General features: G+C 38.0%; 1 protein-coding gene across 1 annotated transcript in view; it reads left to right on the forward strand.

Moving 5' to 3' along the window:
- The first annotated feature begins 1,007 nt into the window (after nt 1-1,007).
- LOC139472896 (dyslexia-associated protein KIAA0319-like protein) overlaps nt 1,008-24,727 on the forward strand; it is a 93,132-nt gene continuing 69,412 nt past the window's right edge. Inside the window, exons 1-3 of the mRNA XM_071255362.1 lie at nt 1,008-1,052; nt 9,303-9,509; nt 10,120-10,422. Of these exons, the coding sequence (XP_071111463.1) occupies nt 9,419-9,509; nt 10,120-10,422 (394 nt within the window). The 5' untranslated portion in view covers nt 1,008-1,052; nt 9,303-9,418. The remainder of the gene's footprint in view (nt 1,053-9,302; nt 9,510-10,119; nt 10,423-24,727) is intronic.

A 24,727-nucleotide genomic window follows, 5' to 3' on the forward strand; every position in this document is an offset into this window, starting at 1 on the left:
TATAAATAGGAGCTAAGCTTAGTCCCAGCAAATTTTTCATTCAAAACTCACTTTATTTGTAAACATTGTTTATTGCAGATCAGTATTGCAGTTAATGATCACCCAGTTTGACAAAAGACACTAAATACAATGGTTAGGCCTTGACTGGAAATGGGCGCCACACCATAAGGTTCCTCGATAAACAAGTTTATTATTTATCGTACTATTATTACCCATACTTATCCGAACAAATTTGAGAAAATTTGGCAACGATGCAGTTTACCGGGTGCAGCTTACATAGCGCTAATTGGTTTAGGCTGCCAGCTTGGGCTCAGCTGTGGCTCCAGCTTCACAGATCTTGCGTGCCTCTTGGATGCTTAGTTGAGTGAGTGAGTGAAGGAGTGAGTGAGTGAGTATGGTTTTACGCCGCTTTTAGCAATGTTTCAGCAACGATGGGGGACGCCAAAAATGGGCCCATATCGGGAATCGAACTCGGGTCTTTGGTGTGGCGAGCGAACGCTTTAACCACTAGGCTATCCGACCGCCCCAGGGTTAGTTGAGTAGTTACTCCCAACTCCTTAGCCCTTGGTTCCTCTATCCAATCAAGCACCCCATTACGATCATCATTGTTAATGATTACATACTAGACTTGTTTGATGTTACATGAAATGTAATTTACCTCCAGAATGACTTTATGCATGCTATCAAGATCGGATAAATACTGTTGAGTCACTTCATCTTGGTAAAACGTGTGAATTGCTGCAGTGCAAGCATGACATGCTTGTGCGATTAGGGCACCAGTTGGCCATTTTAATGCACTAATCAAGTCACCCCTTACAACAACATACTGCACGATAGTCGAAGACATTTTTTAGTCTCTATGTACATCAATGTGACCGACCAAGTTTGATTAGCGTACAACGATCCACGTTTCTTGTGGAAGCTGCCATTATCATTCCGCAGAAATTGCCGGTCTTTGATTTGATTGGTTCAAACCGTATACTGTACTGGACAACATAAAGTGGTGACGTTCTTCGCAGAAGTGTATATGAAAATAAGCAGGTTGTGTTAAGGTAGGTCACATCTGGAACTTTACGATGCCGTAAGAGCCGTGTGCGCATCCAATCGTAGACGAAGGCATGTCTATACACCTTTGTCTCAGACTGGCCGGTGTTGTTTGAATTCTTTCCTATTGATAAATATTTGACACGCAGTGGAAAACACCGTGGTATCAGTCCATAAACACCCAACAGTCAACCTCTGCAGGTTATGGTAACATTGGTTTATTAGTAATCAGTATGAGTGTATTGTTTACAGTAGCATAGCACCATTGCAGCGTATTTTTTATATGACAGTTCTGTTAAGAGGTGTGCCACGGACTCTTTTTTTAGGTATTTTACTTATTTGTGTCTATTATTTTGAGATATACCCTTTTAGACTAATTTGAAAGGAGACCTCAGTAACATATGGTCATTAGATATTTAGACCCCAAGCAATGTTTACAATGTGTAATGATGTACCTGGTTTGACTTGATGCACACCCTGTGTTCATAGTATCAGTTGTTATCAATTTAGTATTATCAGTGATCATTGAACTTACATCTACTGTTGATAAGGTGATTTTAGATAGGCCTATATGTATGATATAGCAACAATAACGACATGTTTGCACATTCACAGAAATTATTTCCTGGTATTTCCTTTTTTTGTATCATGTGTTTTTAAATGTTGAAAGTAATAATTGGAATGTTTTTGTCTTTTACATGTTTTTGGCTTGTTCAGCATGTCAACATGTTCCCATTGATAAATTTACTTGAAGCCCAGTGTCAGGTATTACTTACAGCCCCAGCTGTGGTATATACCATGCATACTCATTACTGACATGATTGCTGAATAAAGATCAGCTTATATGCATCTTTTATTGCAACAGCTATTGTTGTGTGTGTTTCTTGCAAAGGAGACATGTCCTTGGATACCAGCTTTACAGATAAGCTGCGTATTTGCATAAAAATATCGAGTGAAATACCATGTTTCTCTCATCGAGTGATGGGGTAAAGGAGATATTTTCATGTGTGGTGTAACCACAAGTGAATCTATCTCCATTTTCCCCATCACGAAATGAGAGAAACATGTTGTTTCACAAGACACACAGAATATCCTGTTTATCATATACTTTTTGTGTGGTTGTCTGCCAGAAAATTAGATTATTTCATTACAAATGTAGAACCTTTAAACCTAAATCTCCCAACCTTACACACAGACATTTCACCACTCCTTGAGTTAATTTGTGACTTTAAAAGTAGTTCCGTGTTTGCAAAATCTTAAAACATATAAACAAAAGTAACAAAAAATATTGAGGGTCACAAAAAATCTTTATCATACTATTTACATATGATCTTATACAAAATCAACTTCAACAAAATATATTCTTGAAATCTACGAGATCGCTGTTAGAAGCGAAAGAATACACACTGGTCAAGCTACAAAAATGGCACTTTGTGAAAAGACCAGTCTCGACTGACGAGTTAAATGAGAAATTTACATCTTTTTACGAAATTTTTTTAAGAGAATAACAAATGTCAGGAAGTGATATTTACTGAAATTATTTTGCCTTAATGTGGAACTAATGTGAACATGAAGTCAAGAGTTTGTGTACAGGCAAGACACTTACAAGCTCCTCACAGCAATATCGCGGAGCTCACTATACTATCGCTGCCAGCAGTGAAAGCTCCCCACTGTGATAGGTGGCTACAATCATGCTTGGAGTTGAACTTGCAACTTATTGACCGTTATGTTTACAAACAAGTGGTGACGCAGAATACTCTTACCCCTGCCAATTTATTTTCTTAGTTTGACAAATTGAATTACTGTTTCATTACAACTATCATGTAATTGGTATAGTAAGAATGTAAGGGGGAAGTTGGTTGATTTTTCTTTCGCATACAATCTCGAACCAATCTGATCAAACAAACAAAAAGGTAAATTCATCTGGGAAATATTGTCAGTTGTAAATCTTTGCAAAATTAACTGTGATCGCTTTTCCAAATACATAAACAAAAGTATAAACATTACTTTATATGGGGCCAGAGGACAAATTTCAAGATTCCTGTTATGGCCACACCCACAATGGTGGCAGCAATTTCACAGAGAGTGTAATGAATGTGTCACACGCTGGGAATGAGCTAGAGACACTTACAATAGAGGGAGACAATTTGCAGGGAGGTAACTCTTGTATGACAAAAGTTCTGTCAAATTGTCATGTTCACAACAGTGAAATATCAAGTGTTATGTTCACTGCAATGAAATACCAGGTGTTAAGTTCACTGCAGTGAAATATCAAGTGTTATGTTGATATACATTCAGAGCTCCAGATAACTTTTTGAGCAATTGAGTTTTTACTCTAGGGTTTCTATTTTAATTGGGTTACATTTTTCATTAATATTATTCATCACTCTGTTGGGTATTTCCCCAAAAGAGTGAACACTTTAAGTTTAAAAAAAATAAAATGATATTTTAGATGTATATAACTCTTCTAAATATATAGGCTTGACTCGGAAAGTAAATTATCTCGTAACTGTGTTTTGGAAATTAGCTCCTTTGTAGGCATGCTGAAAATGCTTCATTGGGTATTTATGCGAGCTGTTTTTATACATTTGAGTTTTTCATTTAATGCATGCGTTTCTGTACACAAATTAATTGAAAGTAATTGGGTTTTGAATATTTGAATATAAATATATATTTTTTTTTGGGGGGGGGGGGGGGGGGGGGGGGCGGCGGGTACTTTAGGCAAATCTGCTGCTATCTGTAGCTCTGTACATTTTCATGTGTTGTACTCGGTTTGACCCAGACACTGATTAAAAATGTAGGGTGATGATCATGATGCACTGTGTTTCATTATATAAAATATGTCTGATATAAAATAACATACCCTTCTGTCAACAATGGTCGTCTTTGAAATTAAGAATGAAAGTCTTAGGGTCTTAGGGTCATTTTTGACATAATTCTAATGGTTTAAATTAATTTTGTGGAGTCAATAAGTATTTTTACAGGACATCACAATTATATTTGATAATGTGCCTCCAAATCATGACTACAATAAACGGATCATGTTAATATTAATTAATTAAAGACATTGTGTGTTGTATTTCAATCTTAATTGTAGAGGGTTGTTCATTTAGTCCAAATAGTAAACTCACAATTTATTTCCTGATAACTCAATATGATATAAACTTATGGGTCACATCTAGAATTATGGGTGATATTGTTTCAGTTTGGGGTCATACAATGAACATGAGGTACTATATTGTTAATCATTTGGTTAGTCTTTATTAGTCCACAGTAGTTCCAGTTGTATTGGCAGCCTCATGTCAAGCTATTGTCACGGCACTTGATGAAGTCAAAAATAACTACCTAGCATGAAGATCACTAATCTCTTTACAGTCTCTGAAACAAATATATCCAATACAGCCCATACAAGTCTATAATATTTGGCAAGTCTAGATTACTGCAGTATCTGAAAATGAAGATAGTCTCTGGACTCCTTTTTATTACATTTTATAACTCTAATTTAAAAACTGTAATAAATCAGAGACTAGATGTTAGTCAAGAAGATCACTTAAGTCTGTGAGAACCCAAAGTGTGTACATATTTATATCATATGTATATGCATTGTTATAGATTACCCTTCAAGGTATCAAAATGAATGAATTAGAGTTAGTTTTAATTAACTCTAGGAATTTTCTGACATGGACCCTCTATCGTCTATGTGAACATTTTAAATATTCCAGAGGTATGCCCATACAACACAATGTTAAAATGCCCCATTGTATTTGAAAATGTGGGAGCAAAAAGCACAAGGCCCCACCCTAGAATTATCCCTGCAAATAAATGACGTGGTTCTTATTTATTACCTAAAAACATTTTGCGGAGGTAAGACTGCGAGTGACTAAACTAAGAGCTCACATACCACTAAGTATATTAGGTATGGGCCATATACAGCTACCATGAAGTGTGACATGTCTAATAGAAATAACAATGCAATAGTGCACCGCTAGACATGCTAGAGAAACTGCCATGTGAACACATGTCTTGTAAGTGCATCAAATCCTGATAATGTCATTACGAGGAAGGAGATCCCATGGGGGTCCAGACATGCAACACATGCAGCTAATGAAACAGTCGTTATTCTCATTGACTCGGTGAAGATGGGTCTTCTATCACTTTTGTGGAAGGTTTTGCTGTAATTTATTGGACGAAACAGAGAATTGGTTTATTTTCAATGTTTTTAATGGTGTGATACTGTCACGATTGATGCAACTTAGTAGAATAAAACTGACAATAGCATATGTATCAAACAGGTATACTGTATTCAACGTAATTAGCGCCCACGGTGATATTTGCTAATATATTGGCTAGTGAACAATCCCAATTAGCACCCCTTCCGATTGATCAATGTACATAAGACTTCTTTATTCGCGTATAATATGCACTCGTGTGTTCTAAGCAACCTTAATTATGGGCAATTCTGGAAAGATATATTTGTCGGATATAAACATTTCAAGCTGTCAGCACAAAGCATGAAATGTATCTTTCTACTCTCTTTTTTCCACCAAAATAATATTCTAATAAGAGCCCCCTAATTCTACTTTTGAGAGCGCCCTGGGCGCTTATTACGCGAATATGGTATATGAAATATATATTTGTCTTTTTATATGCCCCATTAGAATACTGGTTCTTGCTGCATAATGTTTGGTAATTTGAGCCAGACATTTGCATGAATATAATCAGCTGATAATCATGATGATAAGAACGCACCTCAGCATTACCATGATTGCTCAACATGCTCAACGTATATGATGTATTGAAATACAATTCATTCTACTGAATACATGAAAATGTAGTGTCCTATTGTCCCTGGTTTCAAGAATTTGTTGTCCGTCTCTTCAAATTACTATCCGTGGTGCTGATCAGTCGTAGCCCTTTACAGCTGCTATAGGCAGTGATTGAGTCCAGGGGTCCTTGACAGCTTAAGGATGCTCCTGTTATAAGCTGAATCTAAGACTCTTTCAATCTGTAACATTCAATGTTTGAGTTATGACAAGCACCCTTTGACTCTCTTCCTATCCAGTAGTCGAGGGGGCCGCAGATTGCTGTGCAGAGTTGTCTTCCTTGGCCACGCCAGAAGCCTATCATTGTGATTTTGAATCCAGATTTGCCTCAATAATGTGATAATGTGCTTGGTTTGTGAGCACAATACTCATGTTTGTGGGTTCACCAAAGTGTTAAATGTTTCAGACCTGAATCACTTCAGGCTTTCTTCCCACATTAAGCTGACATGCTGTGGTATAACTGGAATACTGTTCAAAAGCAGCGTTAAACCCAACTAAATCACTCATCCTTAATTTTAAACACTGATGACCCCAAGGTTTATTATGTTTAAAGCAGCTTGCTTGATGAATTTTTGAAAGTTCGATGCATTGAAGCTGATATCCCTCAAGTGATATGTCTCATTTATTCAGATTTGTGGTATTAAGGACATAAGAAAACAGGGAAAATGTTCCTGTAGATTTATTTTTTTAGATTGTCTTAAGCATTCAGATGGAGCTGGATAAGTTGTGTTCAAAAGGATAGGAGTAATAAGTGGTGTAATGTTGATGGGCTATATATTGGAGTTGTCCATACCGCGATGGCAATACATGAATGGCATGTGAATGTGTTTGAGATAGCAACAGTTAAAATCTCAGCCATGTTACACTATTGATAGTAATGACTATCAATTGATGTAGTGAAATCAGAAATAAATAGTGTTAATTCAATAATTGTTTACTTTCCCATTGAGTTTGATTCAAAATACACTCATCTTCCTGAGGCAAGGAAGTTAACTGACTTTAAAAGTCCAGTTTCCACCCTTGCCGAACTAGGCTGGAATTTCTGGACTTGATGGTAGCACCAATAGTGGCTATTGCGAGTTATGTCCCTTCTATGGCCCTCCTACTAACCAATCAGAGTCCACCTCTCATATCACTTGCATTTGCTACAAACAAAATGGCTGCACACAGTGAAGAAGGTCTGATCGATAATCAAGATCTATTTTATAATGAAATGGGTCTTACTTCTCAAAGTGCATCAAATCACGTGAGCAACTTGATCAAAAACATGAAAAGATTTGGAATATATCTGTTTATGCTAATTTGACAGTACACATGCTTTGCAAATCCTTCTGTCGAAATCTACACTGCAGTTTACGAACCGGAGGCCTATTAAGGTACCCGATTTTGATTGGATTATGTATAGACTCGTTAGTCCAGCCAAAATATAACTCCATAATTCCAGCCAAGATTGGCAAAAATGGAAGTTGGACTTTTATAGTCAGTTAAGTCCCTTGCCTTGGGAAGATGAAATACACTTGGCTTGAACACAGTTGAAGAGTATTTAAATACTTTCAGAAAACATAACTTTGCAGCAGACAATGATCAGGTATCTCTATTAACTCCAAAGCAACTGGATACATTCATGATTTTGATGACGTGTTAGGCTTCGTCATCATGTTGAATAATGCATCAACACTGGCAAGATAGTCTACTTCTGAAGCTATCTCATACATGATATAGGTACAACTTTTGCAAAAGTATCACAATAATACAAAAAAAAAAAAAGGCTGGATTTTTATTGGTGAGCCTCTGAGATATGTGAAAGCAGAGATGAACACTGTATAGTTATATAGACTAATCATAATAATTATTGATGTGTATTATGAAACTGAAGAAAACCCAGCCCTCATTAAAACATGGATTTGTCTCCATGGGCATGCTAGCCATTAATCAAGATATATATTCATGATCAGTAGTGGCTGACTAAAATAGACCAAAAGATCTTTAATCTTTCATCTTAATCCTAATACTTATGCTATCATTTAGTAACCACTTAACCATGTTAGATACATGTTATGCTCTAGAGGACATCTTTCATTCATCTACAGTACATCTTTGTAATAACATCAAACAAGAGATAAAGGGAACAGCCTATGTAACATATACTGGTAAGCTTCATAAACTGCTACTCCAAACCATGTATTTCAAAATAATAACAGTCATCTATGCCACAATTTCAACTAATCTCTGTGCTTCAATGCTCTCATTCCTCAAACATGACAAAGTTATCTTAGCGCTACAACTATCTGAAGCTTAGGTGATCTTAACACTACAAATATCTTGGGGTATGTAGGTGATAACGATAAGATCACTTTTGGGGACCTTGGACTGATCTCTTCTAAGTCCACCCATGAAAATCCGGGTTACAATAGGTCTTCAGCAACCCATGCTTTCTATAAAAGATGACGATGCTTGTCATAAGAGGTGACTAAAGGGATCGGGAGGTCAGGCTTGCTGACTTGGTTGGCATGCCATCATATCCCAATTGCGTGGATCGATGCTCATGATGTTAATCACTGGATTGTCTGATCCAGACTCGATTTTTTACAGATCGCCTTCATTTAGTTAGAATATTGCTGAGTTTGGCCTTATACAACAAACACTCACTCTTTACCAGTAATTGCTGGTAAATGGAAACAAGGGCATTAAAGAGAGACTTTGGTAGGGGAATAGGCAGCCCCAGCCAGTTCCATTCAGCTTGTTTCAAGTTGTTCATGCTCCTATGTTTTGTCTGCTTAGTCACATTTGGACACGGGGCGGTCGGGTAGCCTAGTGGTTAAAGCGTTTGCTCGTTACGCCGAAGACCGGGGTTCGATTTCCAACATGGGTACAATGTGTGAAGCCCATTTCTGTTGTCCCCCGCCATGATATTGCTGGAATATTGCTATAAAACGGCGTAAAACCAAACTCACCCACTCACTTTTGGACACACATATCATCATCACAGACAAAACCTTTGCGTCTAGCCCGAACTTGATGCAAAGCACCATTATCAGTGGATTATATATGGATTATTTTTATCTCAGCTTACCATGCTTACTAGACTGAACCCAGTTTGCCGGACTTGGGCTAGACTAGTTGCTGTCCTAGACTGTTATCAGTTAATGTCTGTCCCAATCATTGTTAACTACAGTAATATTTACACTGAGACAATGTCTGAACCTAGACCATGATGACATGGTAGACTGAAAATGGACCAACTAGAAAAGAGGAGCATGGGACATGTTTAGATGACATAAAAATCAACAAATGAAATCTGAAAGGTTTTATATGACATGCAAATAACGACCCCTTCCATGCTTACAGGCTCAGTGAAGTAGTGGTAATTACTGAGTATTGTTCAAAGCATCAAAAGCCTTGAAATTTTTATTTGAATGTGTTATTTTCTTGCAGCATGTTTTGTTTGGCGATGTTGGGATTGTGACAATGTAAAGAAATGCAAGAGGATGAAAACCCATGCATAATGACTAGTACGAAACAGTGACTTCATCAGCGGTAGTAGCCTCAGTATGTTCAGGTGCTGGTCGGGGAATGGGAAGCGATGTTTCAATAAGCACCAACAGAAGATAATTCTCCTTCTCATCGGTGCTTTCATCTATGGTGAGTGGCAGCAGGAGGTTTCCATACTATCTAAACAATACTGTAAAACAGAACTTAGCTGTGAATTTTTCACAGGTATGCATTTTTGCGAAAAATTGTGAAGTTTGTTTGACAATTTACTGGTACAGAAGATACATGTTTAGATTGTCAGTGGCAGTGCTGTAGAGAATAGGATTACATGGATTACAGCAATGTTGTTCCTTAGAATAAATGAATTAAAGTGGTTAAGATTTGTGTATCAGGCGAAGCTCTGTGGTGTACAGCAGTGGATTAGATGAATGATGACAGGTGATGTCGTACAGTGTGTGTAGATGAATTAATATAATGTTTTACCGTACTGAAAGTGGATAAATAGTGGTGGTTTGTTATTGTGAATTAGATGGATTTTGATGTGTCTTCTAGTGGATTACATGAATTAGAATGGTGTACCATAGTAAATTCACAAGCGGATAGCAGGAATTATGATGGTGGAGAAGAGATGAATGACAATTATTCATTAGATGTATTTGTATGTCTACAATACAGTTTCTTAATAAGTTAATGCAAAATATGGTTGATTTCTGTCTGTATTGTGACCAGGACATTGACTGAAGTTCCTTTTCACTTTCAGGAGTGTCTGCAGATATCTGCAGTTCCACCATCAATGAGAGTGAAGCCCGAGATGCGATTCACAGGGGATTCAAGCCCAGGTTAGGATCCAACGCCGGACGCTACACCAAGGACATCAACGCTGCCGCTGTGTTGGACTGTGTAGTGAGCTGCTGTAATGAAGGGTCCTGTGACTCTGTCTTCTTCCATCAGAATACATGCTATCAGCTAGAATGCAATCGCTCCATTCCCGGTGCTTGTGACCCTCTCAAGGCAGACGATCCCAAGTTTAACAATACTTTCTACATCAGCGTTCGAACTGTGGGTGAGTAGCGATCTGTGTTTTTAGCAGCCTGCAGATAATGTGTTTCAAGGAGTTAGAGCTCGGTGAAGAGTGTATTTCATGGCATGGTGTTAGGCCAATTAGTTCTTTTGGCAGTCTCTTGCACAGCTGAGACCCGTGAAGATTCGGGGTAGAATAGGCCTTCAGCAACCCATGCTTGCCGTAAAAGGCGACTGTGCTTGTCGTAAGAGGCGACTAACGAGATCAGGTGGTCAGACTCGCTGACCTTAGAGTACAGTGCACTAAAAAATCTTATTACTTTACAGGAGGTTAGAATGGGTCTTCAGCAACCCATGCTTACTGAAAAGGCGACTGCTTGTTGTAAAGGGCAACTAGCGGGATTGGGGGGTCAGACTCGCTGACTTGGTTGATGCATGTCATTGATCCCAATTGCGTGGATCAATGCTCATGATGTGAATGACTGGATTGTCTGGTCCAGACTTGATTGTCCAGACTTGATTATTTACAGACCGCCGTCATGTAGCTGGAATATTGCTGAGTGCGACCTTTAACAACAAACAATCAAACAAACAAACACAGATGACAGCTGATGATCATTTAGTCATCCTTCAGTCATTATTTAACATGCTTAAGGCGGTAAAAGCTTTCATAGTCAGAAGTTGTAGCTCTTTAAGAGGGGGCTGGTATCCTTTACACAGAAGTGAGAGAGTTGGGTTTCAACAGTATTTAAGATATATCAAGGCCTGTAAGGTATATACCCCTTAGGTAAAGCCCATGAGCATAAACAACTGTGGGTATCAGGCTGTAAAACTAGGTAGAAATGTGAGTCCAGTACACACAAATATATAAAATGGAGGCCGAAAATGAACATGTTGTGTTCTGAGGGGCAGACAATAATATTCATGGCACCGAATTCTTGTCAAGGAATATAAAGTTCTTGTAATTGAAGTAATTATCAAACGCACTCTAGTGTGCACAACACCATTTCATTACTTTACCATGTTTACAGGACCCTCGTATTTCACCCTTGAAATTAATCATTAGGCGTCCTGTGGACCCCCAGTTTTTAAGTCGAGGTAAAACCCTGGGTATGTTGTTGACATTAAGAAGGAATATGTGCCTCTACTACTTGCCCATGTCCAGTGTCTAGCAAAACTTTGTGTTGAACTTGCAAACTTCAGAATAAGCCACTAACAGGACTGTATCACTGTTTGTCTGTGATTGTAAGTTCAGTTGAGTGGAGGAGGGGGTCAAGACTTGGGTTCCCGAGAAATACTTCATTCGGGACCAAAACTGTGAGGTAAATTTTACTGAAAAAAAAGAAAAATGTGATTATGAATATTTTTGTGATATTTTTATGGATTTGTGTGCTCAGTCTTCATGACATAAAATATCAGAAATATTCATGATCCCTAACGCTTTTGGTCTATTTATTATAATTCATCATGAATTTGTCTCATTGTAATATTATGTTTGATGCTTAAATATTGCTGTAAGACCGCCTCCGTGGTCTAGTGGTAGAGCGTCCGCCCGGAGAGCGGAAGGTCCGGTGTTCGATCCCCGACCGTGTCATACCAAAAGACGTTAAAAGATGGTACTTGTTGTTACCCTGTCTGGGGCTCGGCATTAAGGGGCTAAAACAAGGACGTTAAACCCCATTTCACCTCACCTAAATATTGCTGTAGGCAAGCTAGAGGAGCACGGAGAGACAGAGTGCTCCCTTGAGAAACATTCTTTGTTATGTCAGCAAGTTCCCAATGTTGTAACAAAGCAAGTTGAATGTATTGCATGTATATCTGATAAAAACAACAAATAGAATACATATATGACTTGTGCCCCTTCGAGCAAATGGCTATGGGCGATATACGGACATGCTTCAGTGAATACCAGCTGGTACTGTAGCTGATTGCTGTGACTCATAACCACATAACCACATAACTTTATATTACATTGCATCAGCATGTTATATTGGATCGATTAAAGCGTCTCTAATAGGTATACAATTAAGTTTGTGTTACACATGTAGCTTATTTGGAAATTGCACTGCTTTAATGGATGGATCCTTTTCTTATTTAATGATTGAGAGAACAGTATGGCCATATTCATTGTGAAAATAAGATATTTTCTCCAGGTCACAGTAGTGAAGATATGAATGATATTTGCAGTGATCCACCTTCCAAGTTTTCAATGTTTACTGGAACTTCTTTTGAAGTGTCAAAGTCAACTATATTTCTCAAACACACACTTTCAAGGCCTTTGACATGGCTATACTACTCAATATTTACTAAGGATCAAAATAGTCACGTTTAGTCAAAGGTGTGTTCCTTAGCAAATGTTGAGTAGTATATTGCAGTAGTAATGGAATCATGCTCAAGAATGCAACCTATGACCTTTTGTTTCACACACCAACCAGCTTGTCTTGTGCAACTTTTGGAATAGTTTGACAATCTTTTTGTAGAGGTGTTTGGTTGTTCAGGATGTATTTTACCTGGAACAAATACAGACTTATAACAATAGGATGACACAATAATTATTATGATAGTTAAAAGTAACGTTGAAAATGTTGCAGTGGATGAACATCTTGTCATTTTCATTATTTTTCTCATTTCATTCGATGATTAGTGGCTACTTAAACATACTACATATCTCATTCAATTATGTTTTTGATTATATTTTTATTTCTGGAGTCCAGTTACAGATTGGAGCTCCTGCCCAGGAAAGCCTGAAGCTTGTTGGAAGGAAATTTGAGAGATGAAATACACATTCATTTATTTTACCAGATGACCACTTTTGAGATTAGAATTCAGCTTGGCAAGTTAACCTGAAACATATTTTATCCTGTATAGTGATAATATGCATGGACATCCCCTTAAACCTCTATAATTCTACTAGTCTTTGGATACCTTTAACATTAGACAAATTGACTTGAATGTACAGGCTAGTCCCATTCTACATCCTGAGGATGATCCATCAGTAGCATGTTCGATACAAGGGACATTAGTTGTCTTGGGATGTAGTGTCTTGTGAATGTTCATATGAGCAATAGTTGTAGTTGTGAAAAAAAGATTGTCAAAAATGTATCCATGTTAGTTTGTATCCATGTATAAACATACAACAATGTACAATATGTGACTGATATGACCAAATTAAGACTTACTGTCTCTGATTAAAATTTTACATTATGGTCATGATCATGATGTGCAAATTTGGATATCTTTGTGTAGAAGTATGTAGCTGCAAGTTACAAGAAATATGTTCAAGCAATGTTCAAAATAAGCGCCTGCCTGTAAGCCTGTGGCAGGTTGATCTCGTGTCGGGCCCGTAGTTTCGGATTTGTATGGGTCCTTAGGGCCGGCTGTAAATGTGTGTTTTCATTTATTTGTCACATAAGCTGCAGGGCTTTTTCTTAAATGAGGCCTGAAGAGTTAGGTCGGGGCCTGCAGCTTCTACAGTCTGTGGGTTCTGATGGCAGCCTGGAATGTTGGCAGTCTGTAAGTAATTGAGTCTGGACCAGACAATCCAGTGATCCACGCAGTTGGGATACGATGACATGCATCAACCAAGTCAGCGAGTCTGACCCCCCAATCCCGCTAGTTGCCCTTTACAACAAGCAGTTGCCTTTTCAGCAAGCATGGGTTGCTGAAGACCCATTCTAACCTCCTGTAAAGTAATAAGATTTTTTAGTGTACTGTACTCTAAGACTTGATAATTACTTTAGTTACAGGACCTTCATATTTCTTGTCACAAAGTTAGTACAATAAATATTTCTGAGGGACTCACTATATATATTTTTCTGCCTCCATTCTGCACATGTGTTCATACATGACACACATTTCTGTGTCTTTCAAAACCTGAATTGTTGATGTCTTCTTGACACTGGTCCTTCAACACAATTCCTTACAGCGAGACACTACTTCATCAATACAGCAAATTAAACATGTTAAAGATATATGTTATGAAGACATTAGAACTCTGTGGTGTAGTGGATAGAGTGTCTTCTCTGAGAACTGATGGTTGTCAGTTCGATCCCCTCTCCATGTTATACCAGGGGCCACGGATGGCCCAGTCGTCTAAGGCGCCGCGATTCGCTGTGCAGAGTTGCGTCCCTTCGGCATGCCAGAAACCTATGATTGTGGGTTCGAATCCTGGTTCGCCCCAATTATGTTTCTAGGTTTGTCAGCACCATACCCGTGCTCGTGGGTTTCACCTAAGTGGTAAACGTCTGAGACCTGCATCACTTCGGGCTTTCCTCCCACATTAAGCTGACACGCCACGATATAACTGGAATACTGTTTAAAGCGGCGTTAAACCCAACTCACTCACTTACTCACTCATGTTATACCAGTTTAAAAGATGGTTCCTACCCTGCCTGGCTCCCAGTGTTACAGGGATAAAACAAGGGCTGATAGTACAAGCAGCCACACACGCACATGCGTACATGTAAGTGAAATAATCTTGAACACGATGTTAACCCCATTTCACCTCACATAATTGCATAAATTCTACACTTGTGTGTAACTGTTTTTACACACATGAAATCTCTGTATCTCTAGTCTCTCACCATACAGCATGTACATGATCTTATTGATCTTTTACTCTTTACTGACACAAAAGGATGTTTAAAATATTAAAGGGGGTGGTCGGGTAGCCTAGTGGTTAAAGCGTTCGCTCGTCATGCCAAAAACCCGGGTTCGATTCCCGACATGGGTACAATGTGTGAAGCCCATTTCCGGTGTCCCCCGCCGTGATATTGCTGGAATATTGCTAAAAGCGGCGTAAAACCATGCTCACTCACTCACTCATTAAGATATTAAAGTGCTGAATAAGACATCAACCTTGATCTATCATCAGCGCTATACATTTAAACTGTTATAAGTGGTCCCCTTGAGGACCAGTAATCTTGAATGCAGTATTTCCTGATAAAGGTTTTCTAGCCTTCCAAGAAAGAACGTTATCAAGAGTCTCAAGACATCCATCTACTTGACCCTGCTTCGTCTGATACAAAGTCGCAATGATATCATTTTGATATCATTTTAGAACCTCTAGTGACACCTCTTGTTTTCCAAAAGGGGTATATCTCAAAACAGATACCCCTAGCACAAAATCTCGGGGAAAGTATTTTAAATCCTGAAGATGTTATGATATCTGAAGGATGTTATCTTCACATTAAGTGTTCTTAAAATATTTCCTGTTACATGGATTTGAATCTTTTCACTTTGCATGACAGCTTGTAGATGGTTCTCAATTTGCTACCAGCTTCAAGGGCCATAGTAAGTAACAGTAGGGATTTTTTGTTGTTGAAGTCATACTTTGGTGGCTATTAATCATTGTTTGTAGTATGTACCGGATATATCATATTTGTTTTGTTCTTAATAATTCTAACAGATATACATTGCCATCAAAATATTTTTATGCAATATCTGAGAACTCCAAGAAAGTTATGTTGCACATGCAAAATGGACATGGCACAGGTCCGGGCTTCTGTGCTGGGTACGAACATCTCATGCAACTCCACTCTCTTTGAATTTCCACCATTTTGGATTTCAGGCCACTTTTCGTATACATATCATTCACAGTTTAGTTATGCAAAACTTGGAGTGAATAGATGATTATGCCATTTATTTGATCACTGAAGGAACTATGAATAATGGCTCAAGTTCAACATGTATTTGACATGCGAGAGTTTGTGGACATATTGGGTATTTTTTATCATTAGTTACTATACAGAATTACTTTGGAAAGCTAAGAAAATGTTGCATCACTAAAATTCTGCAGAAATAGTGTTAGCTATGTTTTCCTCAATAACATGGAAAAAGGTTATGTGTGGGTTGCTAACAGTAAGCTGTGACAATGTGGATGTGGCACCAGTCCAGCTGGTGTGAGTGTTGATTTCCCACTGATAACTAATTACACTAAGCAAGGTTCAATAATCTATAAGTGTCCTGTCTTAACAATGAGATTATCACATGTAAGTTGTCTGATTCAACTCTGATGAGGACTGACACTGACTGAGTTTGAACATTTCATATTTTCGCATAAGGAAATATTTTTTGGGGTGAAAAATCAGTTTGCTGTAACTGAAATTTGTTCTCAAATATATTATACAGTTTTTGGGACTTTGGAAATAGTTTATTATAACTATGTTCTACTGTACATTGCACATTACTACACTGATCGTGGGCATGCAGTATCTTATACTTGTCATTGTTTGTTTGTTTGTTGTTTAAGCCGCACTCAGCAATATTCCAGCTATATGACTGCGGTCTGTAAATAATCAAGTCTGTACTAGACATTCCAGTGATTGACATCATGAGCATTGATCCACGCACTTGGGATACGATGACATGCATCAACCAAGTTAGTGAGCCTGACCACCCAATCTTGTTATTTGCCTCTTATGACAAGCATAGTCGTCTTTTACAGCAAGCATGGGTTGTCCTAAGAGGCGACGTAATGGATTGGGTGATTGTTTGCGTGTCATTTCTTCTTGACTGCATGGATTGTTGCTTGTAATATCAATCACTGGATTGTCTTGCCCAGACTTGATTATTTACAGGCCACCATCATATAGTTGAAATATTGGCAGTGTGGCCTTTAAAAAAACAACAAAAAAACAAAACAATGCTAGATCACTTGTGGATTAAATTTCTGGCCAAATGTCCCCACATTTTAACAGTCCCTATTCATGTGTTCATAAAACTATGCTGTGCAGTGTGCAAGAACACATTGAATTCTTATCCAGATTTATGTCTCTGATCATGTAGGGCAGTCATTAGATACACGCACACTGACTTTTCACTTGGGTTGGATATTGCATGTTCATTTTGGTTTATGATTCTGGAGATAATGTCTTGGTTTTGGTAACCTGACCTGCCTTAATTTCCCTGTACCAGTCCCTAAAAACTTTATCTTCCTTTTAATCAAACAAATAAGTAATGAACGAAGATTCTGTTCATAATTAGACATCTACGTAATTTAATCAGACCTTAAAAGTTTTGATAAATTTTCAGTTTTTTTAACATGTTCCCGATACGAAGAAAAAGTATGATTTTTTAAGTTTGTTTTTTACCTTTAGTGTATTTGATGTTGAGAAAACAAATTCCAAAATATGGCATTTAGACACCACCCAGTGAAAAAGATATGAGGTGTTAATTAAACAAAAGGGCAGGCATGACATGCATATTGTTTAAAAATACATTCATCTGACTACAGACCTGTCATTTAGGTCTGTGATCGGAGTAAATGCTGGTACTAATACACACTTAATACATGCAAATTCAACCTGCAGGCAGTCTGTGTGAGGGGATCCAAGGCAATGCATGCAAGACATTCATTGTGGTATCGATAGGGAAATATTTGACATACTGATGAATGGAGTTCCCAAGCTGATTGGTAGCATGTCAGTGAATGAGGACGGGTGTGTTTTAAGGTAAATTAAAAATTTAGGTGTACTCGGTTTTTGGGCATCATGAAAATATTAAAGTGTAGATGATATATTTCTCTGTCAGACTTTGCAAAAGATACAGAAGGCATCGAATACTTATACCAGTTCTTATGCAAGGCTAGCTAATACCAGTTGTTATGCAAGGCTAGTTTTTCAGGTGAAATCCCATGGCATATCAATTATCATTGACAGAAACTTGCAATAACATATCAGCTGTCACTCCTTGTAATTATTCCTAATCCATTCATTGAATTAACAAAATGTGTACAAAACAATTCCCCCTCTCCCACATCATGCATATATTTAAATTTTCTACATAACAGGAAGCAACTATTGCATCAACACATCCACTGAAGTAAGAATTGAGACATCAGAAATGTGGACGCCAGACATATTTGTCCGAAGGTGTGGAGGGGAACTCCCATGTAGATAGCGTGATGTGTACTATCATTCCTGTTGGTGCATGCAGTGCTTGTCCTCTGGAGGACTCACAGATATAGAAGCTGAGCGTTGTTTGTCTAAAGTGATTAACAGTCATATCCTTCAAATGGTGGTATGGGGTTTGAGATTTGTTTTAACTCTAATCTGAAGTCCCAGATGAGTGTCAGATCTGTTCTCTTGCCTAATTGATTACTTAAGAAATGTCTGCAAGATTTTGTAACAGGGTGCATAATTGTTTACCATGCTTGTCTTGAACAATAATATATATGACTATGATTTGTTGGTGAATGGTGGGGCCCTTGGGACAATGTGGGAAGGGTTATTCATAAGATTATTCATTATTCTTTGAATGATGACAAATGCTCAAGCATTATTATGCATCTGTTTCATGTTTCAGCAACCCAAAATATTTTTTGGTTTCTTAGGTTAGTGGCTAACATTGCTGATGGATCAGATAACATGCTGTACTGACCGGTCAAACTAATGTCACATGCTGTACTGACAGGTCAAACTAATGTTACATGCAGTATTGACAGGTAAAACTAATGTTACATGCAGTATTGACAGGTCAAACTAATGTTACATGCTGCACTGACAGGTCAAACTAATGTTACATGCAGTATTGACAGGTCAAACTAATGTTACATGCTGTACTGACAGGTCAAACTAATGTTACATGCTGTACTGACAGGTCAAACTGATGTTACATTCAGTACTGACAGGTCAAACTAATGTTACATGCAGTATTGACAGGTCAAACTGATGTTACATGCAGTACTGACAGGTCAAACTAATGTTACATGCTGTACTGACAGGTCAAACTAATGTTACATGCTGTACTGACAGGTCTAACTAATGTCACATGCTGTACTGACAGGTCAAACTAATAAAGCAGTATTGACAGGTCAAACTTATGTTACATCAGTATTGACAGGTCAAAATTATGTTACATGCAGCATTGACAGGTCAAACTAATGTTACATGCAGTATTGACAGGTCAAACTAATGTTACATGCTCTACTGACAGGTCAAACTAATGTTACATGCAGTATTGACAGGTCAAACTAATGTTACATGCTGTACTGACAGGTCAAACTAATGTTACATGCTGTACTGACAGGTCAAACTAATGTTACATGCAGTATTGACAGGTAAAACTAATGTTACATGCAGTATTGACAGGTCAAACTAATGTTACATGCTGTACTGACAAGTCAAACTAATGTTACATGCAGTATTGACAGGTCAAACTAATGTTACATGCTGTACTGACCGGTCAAACTAATGTTACATGCAGTACTGAGAGAAGGTCAAACTATAATACACCCTAATCCTTGACAGATGCATTTGTTGTTATGCAAGTCTTTGAAAGAAATAACAAGTATGATGATTATGGAAAGCTGTTTTAAGTGTCATGACCATGTAAGGTTTAAAAAACCTGCAGTTACTGCTAGAAATGTGATGTAGGCAAAGACATTTTTCAGGAAAAATAGACGTCCTGATGTTGAATGTTGAAGAAAGTGACACATGAGAGAGTTTAGGAATAACCTCTGACGCGTCTGTTGGTGAGATAGTTTGTGTGAATTGCTAGCTAATATCCAGCATAGTTAATGTGTTAATGTGTAAACTGTGTAAACACTGCAGGCTAGTGGAGCTTACACAAGGCTGGTTCTCATAATAACTCTGTTAAATTCCCAGCTTCTAAAGGGTTACGCAAATATAAAGAGTATTGATTCATAACAGTTGTCAAACATGTGGGCCTGGCGCACTGCTGTTTTATGTGTCTCACGTGCATCCAGTGCCTGCTGATGTCCAGGGTGTATGCTGGATGCTTACACTGACATATTTGAAAATAGGTCACTGTTATTTTGGATTGATGATTGAGAGTAGGGAGGAACATATTGTATTTGAGAGAGTCAATGGGCTCTTATGCCACAGTCACCTGTATTTTGCTTAAACTGTATCTGTGTTACACCTATTTTACATTTATGTATATTAAGATCGATATTACTTTGGTAATGGGTTGTGGTGGAATGAATTGAAGAAGCATGTTGGTTGGTTGGTTTGTTGTTTAACGCCGCACTCAGCAATATTCCAGCTATATGACGGCGGTCTGTAAATAATCGAGTCTGGACCAGACAATCCAGTGATTAATATCATGAGCATCGATCCACGCTATTGGGATCGATGACATACATCAACCAAGTCAGCGAGCCTGACCACCCGATCCCGTTAGTCGCCTTTAGAAGCATGTGTTTGAGTGAGATGATCTGCCATGATCACCTGTAAATGGCAAAATAAAAAATAAAACCAATTCAGTCAATCTCGTTAATAAGACACTTGTTTATCTGACTATCAGCCTTATCCAACCCTAATGATGGGAACTGATAAAATAAGTGCAATTCAGACCTGTTCATCTGACTGTCTTTCACTCCGAAACTGACACACGTAATTTGCAACGAATTGCTCAAATCACTCATTATTCAGTCTCGTTCATCCGACAGAGTTATCAGTGGTACTTCCTGGTCTTCTTTTCCCCCTCGAGTACACCGCGAGTACACATGCAAAATAAGTCGGCGAGTAGCTGCATATTACAATGGCTGCATAGAAATTTGCTTAACAACAAATGACTCCTATAGATAAACAAGACAGGATTATAATCACATGACGATGTCTAGATTACCTCAATCTCATTAAAGTTCTTGCTACCACTTATGACATCCCATTACAGGTCAAGTCAGAGAGACCTTTCAGTCAGAATGACCGACCAATGAACTAGAACTGGAAGTTGATATTAGCCAATCCGAAAGCAGCTAACAATATAACATACCATTTTAATATTTCCTTTTTGATTATTTTTTTACAACATGCATGTTTCTTTATCTATCTTGTAACTGTCCGATTTTTTATCTACTTAATTGCGTTTTTTCAACATACTCGCTAATCTGATATGATCATATGCAACCAACCATGTCAAGTTATTGGGACTTGACTGTACCAATGCATTGTCAAATGACCAGAGTTCGTTCAAAGTAAATCGCCCGATTAAGTTAAGTCATCAAAGTGAGTTAGCTTTCATTCATTGAATGTTATATATTGTAGTAAGACTTCCAAATAGGGGGCGGTGGGGTAGCCTAGTGGTTAAAGCGTTCGCTCGTCATGCCGAAGACCCACGTTCGATTCCCCACATTGGTACAATGTATGAAGCCCATTTCTGGTGTCCCCCGCCGTGATATTTCTGGAATGTTGATAAAAAAAGCGGCTTAAAAGCATACTCACTCACTCCCAATAGGACAGGGGCACGGATGGCCCCGCCGTCTAAGGCATCGCAATGTGGCCATGCATTTCGCCATGCAGAGTTGTTTCCCATGGCACACTAGAAATGTATGATTGTGCGTTTGAATCCAAGTCAGCCCCGATTATCTTTCAAGGTTTGTCAGCACAATACCTGTGCTCATGGGTTTCAAGTCTTCAAGGACTTTCCTCCCACATTAAGCTGACATGCCGTGATATAACTCCATTACTGTTCAATCAGCATTAAACCCAATTCCCTCCCTCAATCCAAACAACTCATTTCAAGAATCTGAATGACAAGCATCGTTTATGTTCACACACATCTTTCATATGAGTCAAGTTGATTTATGTCACATCCATACAGAAAATAAGCCAATACATATCCTCCAGGGCTTAATGTGAAATAAATCATTCTGGTTTGGACAGATGTTCCTGCACTGCACATGTTTTGAATATTTTGATGCAGTGAAAATTGTTAATGGGATACGAAACAGCTTCAGTAAGACAAGTAACCGGTTAAAGATAAATTTCAAACCGCGACCCTACTGAAGTTTTTGTCAATCAGAAAATAGAATATAGTTTTCAATGAGATTTACTTGGCTAGCAGGGTATCTTTCTACATCCCACTAGCTGTTTGAAACTGTTACCGTTACATACCAACCATGCTAACAGAATAATGTTATTTGTGATGCTGAAATACGTTCATACTCAGGTGCCATTTTGGCTACCGGATCTCATCTTAATAATAGGTTCTTGCACAAGACATGTGGTGCAAGGGATATTGTCTGCCCTGGACTCCCCAAGGAGTAATTGATTTAAGCACGGATATTGATTAGAATCTAGTCAGGGTCCATGCCCTGCATGTATTATTTCAGGTCTTTTCAGGGAACCCGTATTCTGGTATTAGCAGGGATATGAAGCATCTCGATCTTCAAACAAATCTAAATGCTGAAAATTTTACTCAATTTGACTGAAATATCAGCAGAGCGATTCCAAGAATTCGAAAGTTGTGGACACAATTGGACACATAAATTTCTATTGAATGACTGCACTTGGGCGAGCCTTGGTAAATTCCATAAGTAATCAAGACATTCAAGCTTGTATACCTCATGTTAACTCAAGCAAGTTAAAATTAGAAAACTGAAATGGAAATTTGCCTAATTTATTTTAAATATTCTTTCAAATTGTGTATACATAGACTAAGGACACATTGATTTTGCAGTTTCTATTACCAAGTTGCTTAGAAATACCTCATCGATTTTATGCTACAATAATGATATTTATATGCAGTGTTTAGTTGGAGGGCTGTGATGCTGAGTGTTCCCTGTGGGACCAGCAAGTGTCAGATTGCATCAAACAGCCATTAGGTTAGTGCTTCATGGTAATACTGCACTCTTGACAATGACACAGTTTGTCATCAGAACTACTGGTAATTGTAAAATAAATTGAAGTATGTTTCATATCTGATTGTTTGAGAAATGTTAGATTGAAATTGGTTTGTTTCTTTGTTTGTTGTTTAATGTCGCACTCAGCAATCTTCTAGCTATATAACGGACAAACAAATAATCAAGCCTGGACTGGTTGATCCAGTGATTGATATTATGAGCAATGGTCCATGCAGTTGGAGTAAAATGACACTTTATGAACCTGTTGAATTAACTGAGCCTGAAAAGCTAATCACAGACTAACGCTTTGTCTCTGAAAATATATAATATTGATAGACACAGTCACTTTTAGTTATTTCATTTGAGAAGGTGCATCAACGAGATTTCGGAACTTGCGCAGAATCTAGACTTGCTTCATTTAGAGCTAAAACATTACCACCATATTACCATGATTACAGTCCGGGCTTGGCGAGACGGATAATAATATGGTTCAGGGACTGGGAGACAGACTGACCGGAACCATAACGTTGCCTCTTACAAAGCTGGGGCCAATTCTAACCTGGAATCTCCGAGGGTCCTTACACCATCTGGATTTTTAACTTTATATGTGAATACCTTTCTTTGTAGATACTTTTCTTTTAGATATTAAATAATTATGTCCCAAATGTGAAAAAGGTGTAATCACTGCACTTTTTGTATTTTGTGTTTGCCAATATTCATGAGAAACCTTTCATTATTGGATCTTCTAAACATGGCTGAGGCGAGTCATGGAAGAATGCGATGCCACCTATTGTGTGGCGTTGTCACAGCATTCAAGTTACACCATGTTTAAAGCTGTATGAGTGTATATTGATAGAGTTCTGTGGAAAATTACTAGTAACTTTTATGTTCCTTATGAAATTTCCAGGCTGTAAAAGCTAAAAAAAACCAACCCCAAATCTGAAAAGTTTTCCTTAATGAATGGATTTGCTGTTAAGTTTTCTTCATATTCCAATAATCTAACAAGTTGCACCCATAGTTTGAAACAACTTTTTTATTGTGACAGCTGATGTGACACAGAAATATAACTATTGATAATAAGTGCTCTTGTAGTGAATGAATGGTGATAAATTGCAATTCATTGTGTCTGTGTCTACATTGCCTCAGTGGAGTTAGATGTGTTATTCACTCCCCTTCAGATGGCCATGCTGATAGCCAGCTACAGCTATAGTAGTTGTGATCAACTTTGATTGTAGTGCTGACTACACCAGAAAGTGCATTGACTCTTCTGAGTAATGGTGTGTTTTGCCATGTCCAAGGATTATCTAGATGTGTTCAGGGGCTGATATTCTGAAGCAATCCGTGCCCTTTTGTGTCTACTAGCAGGAACTGGTCACTTGACATCACTTTTGGTAGATTTAACAGCGTTAGAAATTGGCACTAGTCCTATAGTCCTTGCCAAACTGCCCAATGGTAAAGGTATCATAAGGACCAGTAGAAATTTGCCCTTTTTAAGGGTTTTGCTACATGTTATCATTATGAGGACTAGTGGACAAAAGCTGTTAGTTTCTAACCCTGTTTTTAAAGTGTTAATGTTTCCACTATTGTCAGATGATACTAGACTGGTGGACAGTCTACCAGACAATTTGGGCTGTGTGTATTGCCTAATATCACAATGTGCTCAAGTCTGCAGCAAATGTTGGTCAAATTCCCAGTCGGAAATTGGGATTAGAAATTGGAATTAGAAATTGTCATGATAATCAACTTTTGTTATGGGTTCCAA

This window comes from Haliotis cracherodii, unplaced genomic scaffold, assembly GCF_022045235.1.
Source record: "Haliotis cracherodii isolate W230 unplaced genomic scaffold, xgHalCrac1.p SCAF_1, whole genome shotgun sequence".
Taxonomy (NCBI): Eukaryota; Metazoa; Mollusca; class Gastropoda; order Lepetellida; family Haliotidae; genus Haliotis; species Haliotis cracherodii.